Source organism: Barbus barbus (genome assembly GCF_936440315.1).
Source record: "Barbus barbus genome assembly, chromosome: 2".
NCBI classification, from domain to species: Eukaryota; Metazoa; Chordata; class Actinopteri; order Cypriniformes; family Cyprinidae; genus Barbus; species Barbus barbus.
In genome coordinates, this window is record NC_136730.1 from 37,155,886 (window position 1) to 37,170,813 (window position 14,928).

The following is a 14,928-nucleotide window of genomic DNA, read 5'->3' on the forward strand; positions in this document are numbered from 1 at the left end:
GTGTTTACAGCTTTTACATGCATGTGCACGAGCTTGACTTTCTTAAGCACTTGTGCATATAATAATACAACTTCCTCATAATACCACAATAAGATACAATACACAAACTAAGAATTTAAATTAACTTAACATTTAAAAAACATTGAAAATTATTTTTGCATTTATGAACCTGATGAGAGTTGAGACCAAAATTAACAATTTTGAAATCTGAAATTATATATTTACACATTTATTTATTTTTATTTTTGGGGGGCATGATGTGCAATTCAAGTTGTTAACATTTTAGACAAAGCTTGTGATTCTACATAAGATAAAACACAATCCATAAATGATAAAAATGATTCTCAACTCAAGTAATTTCTAAAGGCAATTTTTATTATTTTTTAAATTTGTTTATTTTGTCTGTACAGAATGGGATCACGCCATTGCATGTTGCGTCTAAGAGGGGAAACACTAATATGGTTCATCTGCTGTTGGACAGAGGGGCTCAGATTGATGCCAAAACAAGGGTTAGTAACAATTTGTTAGCACTTTTGTTTTGACCGTACTGTATACATTTTTTATGAATCTGATATAAGCCAGATGTTAGTTAGCTATAGAAGAAAGGTATGCTATGCTTAGATCCAATTTATGAATTTATATTTATGTTTTGTAAAAGATGCTCTTAAAAGTGTAATCTGCTTCACTTCAAACTACTTAATAAGCAGTAAAAATTACCTATTGAAATGAAGAAACTCTCTCTCTACTTTGGCTGCTGTTGTCTGCACCACAGCAGAATTATCAGCACATTGTTTTGGCACATTTTACACAGGATGACATTTCTTATTGAAAATAAATAACTAATTTAAAATAAATGATATAAATAAACCAAGTATCTCCTAACTGCTATCTTGGGCCAAATACAGGGAATGGATGACCAGTTCATAACAGGGCTACCACAGGGAAACACACATCCACACACTTAATGTATAAGCAAACTATTGTCACCAGTTCCCCTGACATACATGTCTTTGAATTGTGCAGAAAACCAGAGCACCCCAAGGAAACCCATGCAAACACAGAGAAAACATACTAAATAAACACAGAAAGGCCTACTGGAACCTTCATTAATTGAAAGTCTCAATCCAATAAGCAGTCAGATGATCTAATAATCAGTCAGAAGTCTTTAAAGCCTGTGGTACATGCATTGTTATAATCCCATTTTAATTACATGATCCAGTTAAACTTTATAGGCTTTAATTTGCCAAAATATTAAACTGCTACAAATATAATGTGTATTTATATATTCAAATACACTTAGATGTGTGTGTGTGTGTGCGGTCTGATTAAAGCCATGACCGGCTGTGTTCTTCTTCAGATTTTGACTGCAGTGTGGAGTCCAGCTGGTTGTGTTCTGTCCCTTTCTTCTGCAGTCTCCCTCCTGCAGTGTCTGATGTATCATCCTACACAAGCGCGCGCGCACACACACACACACCCCTTTCACGCTCTGTTGTTACTGACTTCAGCAGTGCTTTTTATGTGCTGTAAGCAATGGTGAATACACTGAGTATAAAAGACCCAGGAGAGAGACTATGGTTGAGAGTGTAGGGATTAAGAAGAATGTATATAACGTATATATGCTTTGTAATGAAATTACTGATGAGACGATAAGGTGAGAGTGTCTGTGTTGCAGGATGGCCTCACACCTTTACACTGCGCAGCAAGAAGTGGGCATGACACAGCAGTGGAGCTCTTATTGGAAAGAGGAGCCCCTATGCTGGCCAGAACCAAGGTAGCTATCGAAATGAAGACTTGCTATTGTTTTTGTGTATAATAATAAATATATATTCTGAAAGTTAATTTTAATGTGTTGTTGAAGGTAAAGGTAAAGGGTAAAGTTTTATGTTACTGTTTGAAATTACACCCTAATAGATAAATTACTAAGTAATGTCTGTTATAGCTTTGGAAATCTCTCCCTTCCCATAACATGACATTTTGTATTCACTGCAACATGTACAAAGACACATAATTAGACTACCAAACTCACCAAAGCTGTCAACACTGTAAGCAGTGCAACATCTCATGATGCATAGTCAGTGCATGCAAGGAATTGTTTTGGAGGACAGATTGCCTCAACCAGCTGATATACGAAAAAGTTAATCCAAGAGTAGCATGATCATTTGCTTAAAATAATTAACACAAAGGGAAATTTAAATAAATAGCAGTTTCAAAAAAATGCAACACAGTAACAAATGAAATAAATGCAAATTTGGATTTCAAAAATTTGATTCGTAATATTATCTAATGTTATGGTGTTGTGTTTCTGATAATATGTATTGGTAAATCATAGTAAACATGAAATACATTGTGAAATTGTTTTAATTTAATTCAATTCTTATTCATTTCAGCAACTAGATTCTAAATGCTACAAAATCTTGTTAGTTACTTTGAGTAAGAGTAATTCAATAATGCAGTGCATTACTTTACATTACAACTTAACCCATCACCTACCAAAAACAGTTTTCTTTTATCTCTCCTAAAGTTTCAAAGCTTAAAAATGTTTTACAATATCAAACACATATGTGATGTGTCAATGATAAAGTTTTCTCTTTCTTTCTTTTTCAATTTACCCTTGTTGTGTCTAGAACGGTTTATCTCCACTCCACATGGCAGCGCAGGGTGACCATGTGGAGTGTGTCAAACACCTGCTGCAGCACAAGGCACCTGTTGATGATGTCACACTGGACTACCTGACAGCCCTCCATGTTGCTGCCCACTGTGGTCACTACAGAGTTACCAAACTTCTATTAGACAAGAGAGCCAACCCGAATGCTCGAGCATTGGTACATGCATTCTTCTTATTGTGGGTCTTGTTTCCTCTATAAAGCTTTTTATAATTTTACACTTTCTTGCTGGTTGTTTCTTTTTAGAATGGTTTCACTCCTCTACACATTGCCTGCAAGAAAAACAGAGTCAAAGTGATGGAGCTCTTGATCAAGTATGGAGCATTCATTCAAGCTATCACTGAGGTATGTGCACAGAGTCTAACACTCCCATAAGAACACCATGGAGGTATTTTGTCTCATTTGATAAAATAATATGTATTTACAAAGTTTCAGTGATTTATTCAGTTTAGTTATTTTCCAGAATCTTCATTAAGCCTGCATAGAATCTGTGCATAGTTTCTCAGTAAGCTCTGCAGTTCATAGGTTCACTCAAATGGCACTAGAGTCAGTGGCATTTCTGAATTTGTGCACTGTGACAACTTTTGAGTTAAAGTGCTTCGCTCTCGGCTTACTTTATTTTTAAGGATGGATGGAAGATCAGAATCACTGAGGTGGCATTCTTTTGCCTTTAAAGAACTTACTAAGGTGGTTTCATGTACAAACCTGATTCCAAAAAAGTTGGGACACTGTACAAATTGTGAATAAAAACAGAATGCAATGATGTGGAAGTTTCAAATTTCAATATTTTATTCAGAATACAACATAGATGACATATCAAATGTTTAAACAGAGAAAATGTATCATTTTAAGGGAAAAATAAGTTTTTTAAATTTCATGCCATCAACACATCTCAAAAAAGTTGGGACAATTACCACTGTGTGGCATCCCCTCTTCTTTTTATAACAGTCTGCAAACGTCTGGAGACTGAGGAGACAAGTTGCTCAAGTTTAGGAATAGGAATGTTGTCCCATTCTTGTCTAATACAGGCTTCTAGTTGCTCAACTGTCTTAGGTCTTCTTTGTCGCATCTTCCTCTTTATGATGCGCCAAATGTTTTCTATGGGTGAAAGATCTGGACTGCAGGCTGGCCATTTCAGTACCCGGATCCTCCTCCTTCGCAGCCATGATGTTGTAATTGATGCAGTATGTGGTCTGGCATTGTCATGTTGGAAAATGCAAGGTCTTCCCTGAAAGAGACAACGTCTGGATGGGAGCATATGTTGTTCTAGAACTTGGATATACCTTGCAGCATTGATGGTGCCTTTCCAGATGTGTAAGCTGCCCATGCCACACGCACTCATGCAACCCCATACCATCAGAGATGCAGGCTTCTGAACTGAACGCTGATAACAACTTGGGTTGTCCTTGTCCTCTTTAGTCCGGATGACATGGCGTCCCAATTTTTCAAAAAGAACTTCAAATTTTGATTCGTCTGACCACAGAACAGTTTTCCACTTTGCCACAGTCCCTTTTAAATAAGCCTTGGCCCAGAGAAAACACCTGCGCTTCTGGATCATGTTTAGATATGGCTTCTTTTTTGACCTATAGAGTTTTAGCCGGCAACGGCGAATGGCACGGTGGATTGTGTTCACCGACAATGTTTTCTGGAAGTATTCCTGAGCCCATGTTGTGATTTCCATTACAGTAGCATTCCTGTATGTGATGCAGTGCCGTCTAAGGTCGCCGAAGATCACGGGCATCCAGTATGGTTTTCCGGCCTTGACCCTTACGCACAGAGATTGTTCCAGATTCTCTGAATCTTTGGATGATATTATGCACTGTAGATGATGATAAGTTCAAACTCTTTGCAATTTTTCTCTGAGGAAATTTCACACCGCCGTTGGTCCTATCTTGGAAAACAAAACCTACCTTTCCATCTAATCCTTGTAGTACTACATCTTTCCCGATTGTCTGATTTCCTGACTATATGGCTGCTGGCCATGGTGGTACTATAAGCATACTTAGAGGACATACTTCAGGATATGTTCAAAGGGGCTGGTCCGACCCCTGAAGCGATCAAACAGCTCAGGTGTCCCACTGATCTGGTGCTTTGAGTCACAAATCATATGGTTTGCACAGTCAGTCTCTCTATTGCAGGTTTGTTTGCGACAAATCCTCCAGACTTTTTTATTTTATTAAATAATTCAATAAAGTTACTAATAAAAGTTTTGTTCACACATTTTACAACATTCTGATCAATTCCATAGACTTTTCCTGCACAGAAAAACATAGATTTATAACACAATAGATCTGTTTTGGGTCTATTCATTTCATTGATCAGTACAGTATATCAATATAATCACAATACCAGTATATACTTAATATTCATATGTGCATGTTGTGCTTATTTGGGAGAAACAGTTAGTAGACGATGTGTGTTGATGATTTATTTGATTTAGATAATTAGGCTGATGTCGTTTCCATCTCTCTCTCTCTCTCTTTAGTCTGGTCTCACACCAATCCATGTGGCAGCCTTCATGGGTCACCTCAACATTGTTCTTTTACTACTGCAGAATGGAGCCTCCCCTGATGTTAGCAATATAGTGAGTGAACAGCGAGCTGTCTGTCTTCCATCATGGAAGTTTGAAAGTGGTCAATGTGGAATGTTCTACAGGCACAACATGACTCGCACATAAAGCTAAATAAAACTATGCATAAAAATATTTTTTATTAAAATCCATTAGTATACTGAATGAAATTTAAGTTTGGTGCAAAGCATTATAGAAATACCTTTTCAATTTAAGCTTATTTTTAATGCTGGCTTAAAGGCAGGATAATTAAGATGTCTGTGCCTACCTTTCGAAACAGGCTTTGTGTTGTAAGACAATTATTTAAACATGGAGGTTCAGCTAAGAAAAAGATTAGAAATCTCTGGTCTACAGCATTAAGTACTCCCTCTGTATTCTGTCTAAGCGTGGCGAGACCGCTTTGCACATGGCTGCCCGTGCTGGACAGATGGAAGTTGTTCGCTGTCTTCTGAGAAATGGAGCCATGGTGGATGCAAGAGCAAGGGTAAGATAAAGGCATACTTCAGCACTGCATGTGTTCACTTAATATTAATATTTATCCAGTCCTTCTGTCTTATTTGAGGGGGGATAGGTATCCTTACCAAAAAGTAGTACATTTCAAGTTTATTTTATTAAGTATACGTAAGTAAAGTTCAAGTATATTTTTAAGTATACCTTATGTAGTAAGTATACAAATATCAGTGTACTAGTAGTATGCTTGTAAGAGATGTCAATACTCCTTGGGACTAAATTGGCCCACTTTCTAGTATATAAAAGTATACTTTTAAGTATACTTTAAGTATAACAGTAGTAAACTTTGAGTACACAACTAGTTTAAATCAAAGTTTTTAGTTTGTACTGAAACTATACTGAAAGTTAACTTATAGGTATACTGAGAGTTTACCAATTAAATACTTGTAGCATTTTTAGTACACTTTGAAGTATAGTCTCAGTAAACTACTAGTTTAGTAGTTTTATACTGCAGGTTTACTCGTAAGTTCTTTAAGTAAACTTTACATCATACTTTAAGTATTCTACTATGTCCCTATTTAGGTATTAATTTAATATGTTTTTTTTTGTATGTGAATATCTGAACATACAAAACATCAAAAGAAAGAACAGGGTATCCGCTTGTAAACAAAAACATTTTATTTTAGCTTCATGCATTCTTTTTTTAAACACTTGAATGTGGGTAAGTTTCATAAATAAAAAATAAAAGAAATAAACAACATTTTTTAACAAAAAGCTGACAGAAGTTTATGAATTGGATCCAGAATGATGATCAAAACGTAGATGTTGATCAACACCCCAAAGCTCGACAGTCATTATTACCTCTTCATTGGTCGACATTTTATTCCATAACTTTACACAGTTTTGATGCGGTTTTATGTCTGATGATCATGTTAAGATTACATGTGGAAGCATCAGTTTCTTCTTTGTTTGTTTTTTTTGGAAATTATGTAAAGTTGTGTACCCCCTACCGTATAACAATGAAAACACGGCTTCTAGGAGCACAAGTATAGCTCAAATATATTTAGACTTTTTCTAAGTATAAGTCAAGCATACTTAAGTGTCATTTTAAGTGTATTCTGAGAAGTACATAAAGCCAATTTCTGAGAAGTACATAAAAAGTAGACTAAAAGTATACTTTCCTATTTTTAGTTTAAAAGAAGCATACTAATAGCACACTTGAATAAACTTCTTTTTCGTAAGGGTATTCCAACTGTAGTACACTGTCAAAAGTAGTGGGTAAGCTTTTAAGGGTCTGTGAGAGCAGGGTGGCCAGAGGCTGATAAAATGCAGATATTTAGAGTTTAATGTCATCAAATAAGACATGCACCAAACTGCTGAAATTAAACTTTAACACAGAGTTTACTCAAAACTTGCCTATATGCACATATGTACCAATATCACACTTCTCACCCATCAGGAGGATCAGACGCCGCTTCACATTGCATCTCGTCTGGGTAAGACAGAGATTGTCCAGCTCCTGCTACAACACATGGCTCATCCAGATGCAGCAACCATTAATGGTTACACCCCACTTCATATCGCTGCACGCGAGGGACATCTGGACGTTACCTCAGTGCTGTTGGAGGCTGGTGCTTCTCACTCTTTAGCTACCAAGGTTAGTGATAGCCAGATTTGACTTCCCTGTTGAAAAAACCTATTTAGACCAGTATCATTGTGGTCACAAGTTTACATAAACCTTCCAGAATCTGCAAAAGGTTTTGTCTTTTGGGAAACATGTAAATATCTTATGTAGCTTTTGAAGAACAGTACAAATTAAAAAATATATATATTTCACATCCCTGTAGTGATTTACCTTCTTGAGCGTAAATTAATGATTGCACCATTTGTTAATAGTTGAGAGCCTACACCAAGTGTAAAAAAGAAAAAAAAAAAAGATTGATCTCAAAATCAGAAGTCACTGTTGGAAAGTTGTCTCATGTAGAAGATGCTGGAAGTTATTATTATTTTCAAGGATTATTAACTATTGTTAACTGTAACTACATATAGATATGAAAATACTGCAGTTATTGTTACTGCTACTGAGTTATTATTGTGGTATTAGTCCACATTAGCTAGACAGTACTATGTTCAGAATCCTAAGTACTCACTGTCACTCCCGGCTGACAGTACCAAAAACTACATATGAATCATATAGTAAAGAGTTAACAGAACTGTTTGACAGCCAGAGCTATTGCTTCAGTGAATTGAAGCAATAGCTGTACCATTGGTCTCAAACTCAGTTCCTGGAGGGTCACAGCTCTGCACAGTTTAGCTCCAACCCTAATCAAACACACCTGATTCGGCTAATCAAGGTCTTCAGGATTGCTAGAAACTTCCATGCTGGTGTGATTTGCAGCTGGTTGGAGCTAAACTGTGCAGAGCTGTGGCCCTCCAGGAATTGAGTTTGAAACCAATGCTTTATACATGCATCTCTCAAAACATATTTAGTCTGCTCATCTTCTCACAGGGCCCAGGCCAGTTGTCAGTGTGGTAACTGATAGAGAGATGTGTTGTAATAAATTTACAATGATTTGTGGCTTATTTTAAAATTTTATATTATTAGCTTTTAATGATTTTCTGTTTAGAATATGTTTATAATAAGTGCATATTAGTATTGTGTATAATGTAATATACATCCAATTAGGTTAGTATGTTTGACAAGGTTCAGTTGATTTATCTGCATTTTGCATTTAAATATTTACAGAAAGGATTCACGCCTTTACATGTGGCATCAAAATATGGTAGCCTGGATGTGGCAAAACTACTTCTACAGCGGCGGGCACTCCCTGACTTTGCTGGGAAGGTAGGCACGAGCAAACTGAACAATCTGTTTTTTAAAACACTGTTGTACATTTTAAGATTAAGACAAAATGATTAAGTGCGTTTGCAGTTTAAAAAAAAAATACAAAATTCACATGACTGGTTGGTTCTAGTCTAATTCATAGAATTTTTGGAATGTTGTTTAAAAGAAATACATTGAGGCTATGTTGACTGCAAGAGTACTGGTAAGCATTGTTCCACTTACTGATAACATTTTGTTAAGAAAAAGAAACAACATTGTTTTCTTCCTTTTTTCTTTAATAAGGAACCAGGTTTTGATTGCTCTCGAGCTTGCACTCTAATATAGACGATAACTTTACCTTCAAACTTACCACGCTATAACAAGCCCTGTTAACACTGCTTTTTCATCAAATATTCCATGAGTCATCAGATTTGGTTTAATGCTTTTTGCAATGCTAACAGTTCTCCCTTAATCATGTTGCACTGACCATCATCCCAGCAGAATGGTCTTACTCCTCTACATGTCGCTGCTCACTATGATAACCAGAAGGTGGCGCTCCTGCTTTTGGACAAAGGAGCATCTCCCCTTGCCACAGCCAAGGTGAGAAGACGTCATCTAAATATATATGCTTTTTTTTTAATTGAATTTCACATTTCTTTTTTTTCTCTAGCAAACTCTCTGTAGCTTCACCAGCCTAACTGTCCTCTGTCTTTTCTCCGTTCACGTAGAATGGATACACTCCCCTTCATATAGCAGCAAAAAAGAATCAAATGGAAATAGCTACCACACTCCTGCAGTACGGAGCTGAGACCAGCATCCAGACCAAACAGGGTGTGATGCCACTCCATCTAGCTTCCCAAGAGGGACACATGGAGATGGCAGCTCTGCTTCTGCAAAGAGGAGCTAATGTCAATGTACCCACTAAGGTGAATGATTATGAAAATACTTCAAATCACTACAAATATCAAATAAATGTAAACATTGTAAAAAAAGACATTTGAGGCAGAGTTTGCAAAATTGAATTAGGCATTTTAAAAACATTGAATGATAATTCAGTATGGTGTCCATCACTTTGACATAATAAAATGATCTAGTCTTATGTGTTTCCATTAGTGCTGTCAAATGATTAAACGTGATAAATTGCATCCAAAATAAAAGTTTTTGTTCACGTAATGTGTGCGTACTGTGTATAATTATTATGTATATACAAATACACACATGCAGTATATATTTTGAAAATATTTACATTAGTATATAATTATAAATATATAACATTTATAAACAACATTTTTCTTAAATATATACATGCATGTGTGTGTGTGTATTTACGTATACAATAAATATAAACAGTACACACATATATACTATGTAACGGGGCGAACAAGACGTGAGGATGCAAGTGCAAGCTTTTATTTACAGGCATGGTCAATAACAGGCAGGGTCGAACAAACAGCAAACAGGTATAGAGAGTGCAAGACAGAAGAGTACTCAAGTAAACAGGCCTGGTCGGCGATCGGCGTACAATATCCAAAGGGCTTGACAGAAGGGGTAATCCAGGTACGAGAGCAATAATCCAATCGAGGTGCAAACAGAGTCTGAATGGCAAGGCAAAAGGTAAATCCAGAAAACATGGGCAGGAGTCAAAACACAATCGAACACACAAGGTAAAGCAAGGCAATACTATGACTTGGGCTCCGTAGAGTAGCTATCGCTATGAAAGTGATAAACGCAATACAATACTCTAGCAAGAGGAAGTCCATGGTTTATAAAGCCTGAGTGATTAGTGTGATCAGTCGTGTAATCAGTGAAAACAGCTGTGTGTGTCGTCAGTGCAATGAATGATGGGGATTGTAGGGAAGTGCAAGAGTCCATGCGGTGAGTGGGTGACCTCTGCTGGTGATTAACCGGAAATGCATGGACAAGATTCATGACACTATGTAAACAAAAACTTTTATTTTGGATGCGATTAATCACGATTAATCGTTTGACAGCACTAGTTTCCATACTTTGAAAGATTACTACAATAAAGTAGATGACATCTGAAATAAGACAAAGATGCAAAAGCAGATGAATCCAGTGGAATAATTTACATTACAGAAGAGCACAAAAAAAAAAAAAACTAAAAGAAGTAACAATGGGACAAAGCAATGCAATAATTGTGAGTTTCTGAATAGTTTTATATACTCTGTGGTCCTGTAAAACTGTGGTTTTACATGACAAAAGAACAGGTAAGCCATTTTGCCTACTAAGAGCCAATCCTCCATTTAATCTAACCTCTTGATTTTGTTCACTTAGAAGCCCTATATTTGTTTAAGAATAGCCAAGGCCCAGACTATTATTAAGCTCTTCATTTCAGCTTTGTTTGTGATGATGAAATCCAGCTCTGTTGTGTATAGGTCTCTGGTTTGATTGGTTCATTTATTTTTACATTTTTAAATTTGAATGTTTTCTCAGAGTGGACTTACATCCCTTCATCTTGCTGCCCAAGAAGACAAAGTAGGTGTTGGAGAGATTTTAGTTAAGCACGGTGCCAACGCTGACCAACAAACCAAAGTAAGAAGATTATTATTATATCCCAAAGTAAGATATATTTTTCCCAATAACTATCACCGAAGAAAATATGATCTCTGTTTCAGCTGGGATACACACCTCTTATCGTTGCCTGTCACTATGGAAATGCAAAGATGGTTAATTTTCTGTTGAAGAGTGGGGCAAGTGTCAATGCTAAAACAAAGGTATTTCTTAATCTATGAATTTTTTATTTTAATATAAAGATCATTTAATATTTAAATAAATACAAATAACTGTATAACCACAATATAAATTGATTTCCACATAAAAATGAGTGTACTTCATATTAATTAGACAAAAGATAGCACTGTGTTGTACTGTAGGCATATTGTGAAATATAACATTTGTATTCTTGTCAGAATGGTTACACACCTCTACACCAGGCTGCACAACAAGGCAACACACACATCATTAATGTCTTACTCCAGCATGGAGCCAAGCCCAATGCCATCACTGTGGTGAGTAAATATAAACACAGTCACACACAAACATACAAACACGTACTCCAATTAAACATTCTTCAATAAAATCAGGACACCTTAAAATAAAGTGCAACCAAAAAAAAAAAAGCAATTGTCTAAGTTCGTTGTTGATATTATGTCCTCTACTGTGTAGAATGGAAACACCGCTCTTGCCATCGCACGTCGCCTTGGTTACATTTCTGTGGTTGACACTCTGAGAGTAGTCACAGAGGAAATTATCACTACAACAACGGTAAGTTTACCCAAAAATGTGCATTTATAAGAAGTTCATAAAAATGTATGCATTGTGGATTTTAACTAGATTACCAACAAGATCAAAAAACACATTTGTTTCTGTGTAGACGGTGACAGAGAAACACAAGCTAAATGTGCCAGAGACCATGACAGAAGTCCTTGATGTGTCTGACGAAGAGGGTGAGTGTGACAAAAAATTATTTTATTTCTTTATTATTTCAGTCAGTCAATCAGTCACTCAATCCCGGAATATTTCGTCAAATATGTTGGCAAGTCTGAAGTTTTCACTTGTAATATGTTGACAGATTTTCAGCTGTTTGGGTATCTAACATGTATTAACATGGAATTTCCTGCAGTTCCAAGACAGGTAGATGATGGGGCTATGTCTGATGACTCTATTGATTTTGAAGGTATAGAGTGACAGAGCATGGATTGCTGTGGTGTAATAGCTCAACCTCTCTAAATGATCTTGCAGGTTGTAATGATAGTAATAATAGTTGTATATGCAAGAAGTGTGTGTGGCATGATGGAATTGGCTACTTTTAAATGAATATTACTAAAGGACTGTCAAAACTTTGTGGTGGTTAATGATTTTTCATGAAATATAATGATATGTATTATATGTATAGTTTTAGTTTTGCTGTCATTTATTGGAATTGTAGTGCAGCCAATAAGTTAATAAGCAGTCTACTAAACATTGGTTTATTTTTAAGTTGACAATAACAGCTGAAAATTTGATTCTAATTATCTCTTCTTTAAAAAGGTAAAATCATTCTCAGTTGGAAGTTGCATAATATGTAAAAAATTGTAAAATGAGTACATACTGACACAATTGAGTCATGGCTGGGGATTAGATTTATAAATATCACCTTTTAGTTTGTCAAATCCTGGCAAAACCAACCCTACTAAAAACATATCAATGTCCCAGTAATAGCTATGTCTATTGCTAGGCAGAAACTGGCGTTACTAAGCAGTTATTTTAGTATCATACTAGTGGAGTTTTTGTTCATGTTTTAAACTTTTAGTAATTTTGTTTAGCAACTTTAGTCATTTTTGTCATTATTATTATTATTATTATTTATTGTTGTTACTACTACTACTAGTACTACTACTATTACTACTAATAATAATAATAACAATTTAATAAGTCTATATTGTTTTTATTTTGATATATTTTAGATACTTGAACCTAAACTAATCAAAAATGAGAATTGTTGCAGCTACTTGATTTTTATTTTTTTTTAGTTAATTTAATTTAATTTAACTGTGCTATGAGATATTGTAATGTCATCTGTTTTTCCCCATGAAGATGGTGCATTTTAATATTGTACGTATATATGTACTAAAAACTGTTTTGTCAAACTTTAGGAGTGCACTGCCATATACAGCAAATGACTTTAAAGCTAAGAGACATTAACTAAAACCCACAAAACACAAATGTTTTGATTTTTAAGGGTGAAAATAAAAGTGTGGAAGTTTGATCACCTATAGTATCTGAGATCTGTCTATCTAAAACTCAGTTTCTTTTTCTTTTCTTTTTTTTAAATGGCTAATCATTTAATAATTATATTGCATACTATTTGTGTTGTTTTTCCCAATGTTCCACACTCTAGGCAGCCAATATGCAACTGAAAGCCAAACACCAATCTCTGTCTACAGTATGTCTTGCCTTTACTGTCAGCTCATTGGCTTACAGCACAGGCTAGAGACACTGCCCCTGCTGGCCATACTGTGGCAGAGCTGCTTCATTTAGCCTACCCTTGATTTTATTGCCCTAGGACTGCTTCAGTGTAGACTGCTGTCGTACCAAATTATAGAGGCTTTGCTGATGCATGCAATCTTTAACAAATGTAAATGGAACGAATGAAGAATCTGTAAAGTAAAGGTTTTGTGCATTTATAATGTTTTTTTCCCCCTCTCAAGGTCTCGTATGTTTTAAACAAGTCATTATTTTATTATAAAAAAACTTTTAATGTGTTTTGTAGATATATGGGATTACAGTAATAACATAATCTGTCTGTCCACAGGTGATGACACCATGACTGGTGATGCTGGAGAATATTTGAGAGCAGAAGATTTGAGAGAGTTAGGAGACGACTCTCTACCTGGGCAGTACCTGGATGGCATGAACTACTTGCGCTTCAGTTTAGAAGGAGGCCGATCAGACAGGTACGTTTGTTTTGATACTTAATGAAATGTAAGTTGTTAAATAGATACTGCTATTTTCTTATAGTGAAATTTGTCAAACATAAAATTAGCAAACTGTCATTTTTCATATTCAGTTCTCACTTTATTGAATACTTACAGTTCCTTAGTATAACTCAAACATACCAATGTATATTTTTATTTTAAATGCTTTATATTTAAATGTATACATTTATTTGTAACTCACATATTCTTCTTTCTGCTAATGCTGACATAGTCGCTTACAAAGGTATGTGAGGAACGCTGCACTCTCGATGTATCAGTGATTGTTTTAAAGATGATCCACTATTTTTGTTCAGTGTATTTTTAGAACTAGCTGCTACTGGATGGATGCTGATGTATATAAATACAGGTAAAAGATGACAACCTATTGATTGTGTATACTGTATGTTTTTCTTTAGTTTGGACAGGTCCTACACACCCACTCACCAAAGTTACTACCCTGCAAGACACTATGGGATGATGGAAGATATAATATACAGTAACCAGGTAAAGTTGAGGATTTTTTTTCATGCATGCATTTTTTTAAATTGTAAAATAATGTTTTATATGAATGCTTTCATTTGTGATACCCTGTGGTGGCCTTCAATAATTTATATGATTAATAAACAAATTAGTAAACTTATTTTATATAAATATACAAGTTTTTAAAGATTCTGGCTTCTTGAATTCTGCAATTCATGTCTGTATTAGTAGATAAAACCCCAATTTTAACAAAGATGTCTTTATCCACTCCAGGTGTCCTCACTTGCAAGAGAAAATGAAAAGGACTCATATAGCTGGGAAACGGAAAACTTGGACAACATAGCACTTTCCTCAAGTCCTGCTCATTCCGGGTATGGAAAACAACTTCATGCTCTCCATCAAACACATTCTTACTCACACATACATATACTATAACTCTTTGTATTAATGGTCAACGTGGAATCA

General features: G+C 35.5%; 1 protein-coding gene across 1 annotated transcript in view; it reads left to right on the forward strand.

Annotated features, from left to right (window-relative positions):
* Nucleotides 1-14,928, forward strand: part of LOC306887108 (ankyrin-2-like) — an 84,731-nt gene that overhangs the window by 24,277 nt on the left and 45,526 nt on the right. The window contains exons 8-26 of the mRNA XM_079444620.1: nucleotides 411-509; nucleotides 1,673-1,771; nucleotides 2,625-2,822; nucleotides 2,910-3,008; nucleotides 5,149-5,247; nucleotides 5,618-5,716; nucleotides 7,142-7,339; nucleotides 8,429-8,527; nucleotides 9,008-9,106; nucleotides 9,235-9,432; nucleotides 10,961-11,059; nucleotides 11,143-11,241; nucleotides 11,437-11,535; nucleotides 11,693-11,791; nucleotides 11,901-11,973; nucleotides 12,150-12,203; nucleotides 13,821-13,962; nucleotides 14,400-14,487; nucleotides 14,737-14,834. Coding sequence (XP_079300746.1) covers nucleotides 411-509; nucleotides 1,673-1,771; nucleotides 2,625-2,822; nucleotides 2,910-3,008; nucleotides 5,149-5,247; nucleotides 5,618-5,716; nucleotides 7,142-7,339; nucleotides 8,429-8,527; nucleotides 9,008-9,106; nucleotides 9,235-9,432; nucleotides 10,961-11,059; nucleotides 11,143-11,241; nucleotides 11,437-11,535; nucleotides 11,693-11,791; nucleotides 11,901-11,973; nucleotides 12,150-12,203; nucleotides 13,821-13,962; nucleotides 14,400-14,487; nucleotides 14,737-14,834 — 2,138 coding nt within the window. The remainder of the gene's footprint in view (nucleotides 1-410; nucleotides 510-1,672; nucleotides 1,772-2,624; nucleotides 2,823-2,909; nucleotides 3,009-5,148; nucleotides 5,248-5,617; nucleotides 5,717-7,141; nucleotides 7,340-8,428; nucleotides 8,528-9,007; nucleotides 9,107-9,234; nucleotides 9,433-10,960; nucleotides 11,060-11,142; nucleotides 11,242-11,436; nucleotides 11,536-11,692; nucleotides 11,792-11,900; nucleotides 11,974-12,149; nucleotides 12,204-13,820; nucleotides 13,963-14,399; nucleotides 14,488-14,736; nucleotides 14,835-14,928) is intronic.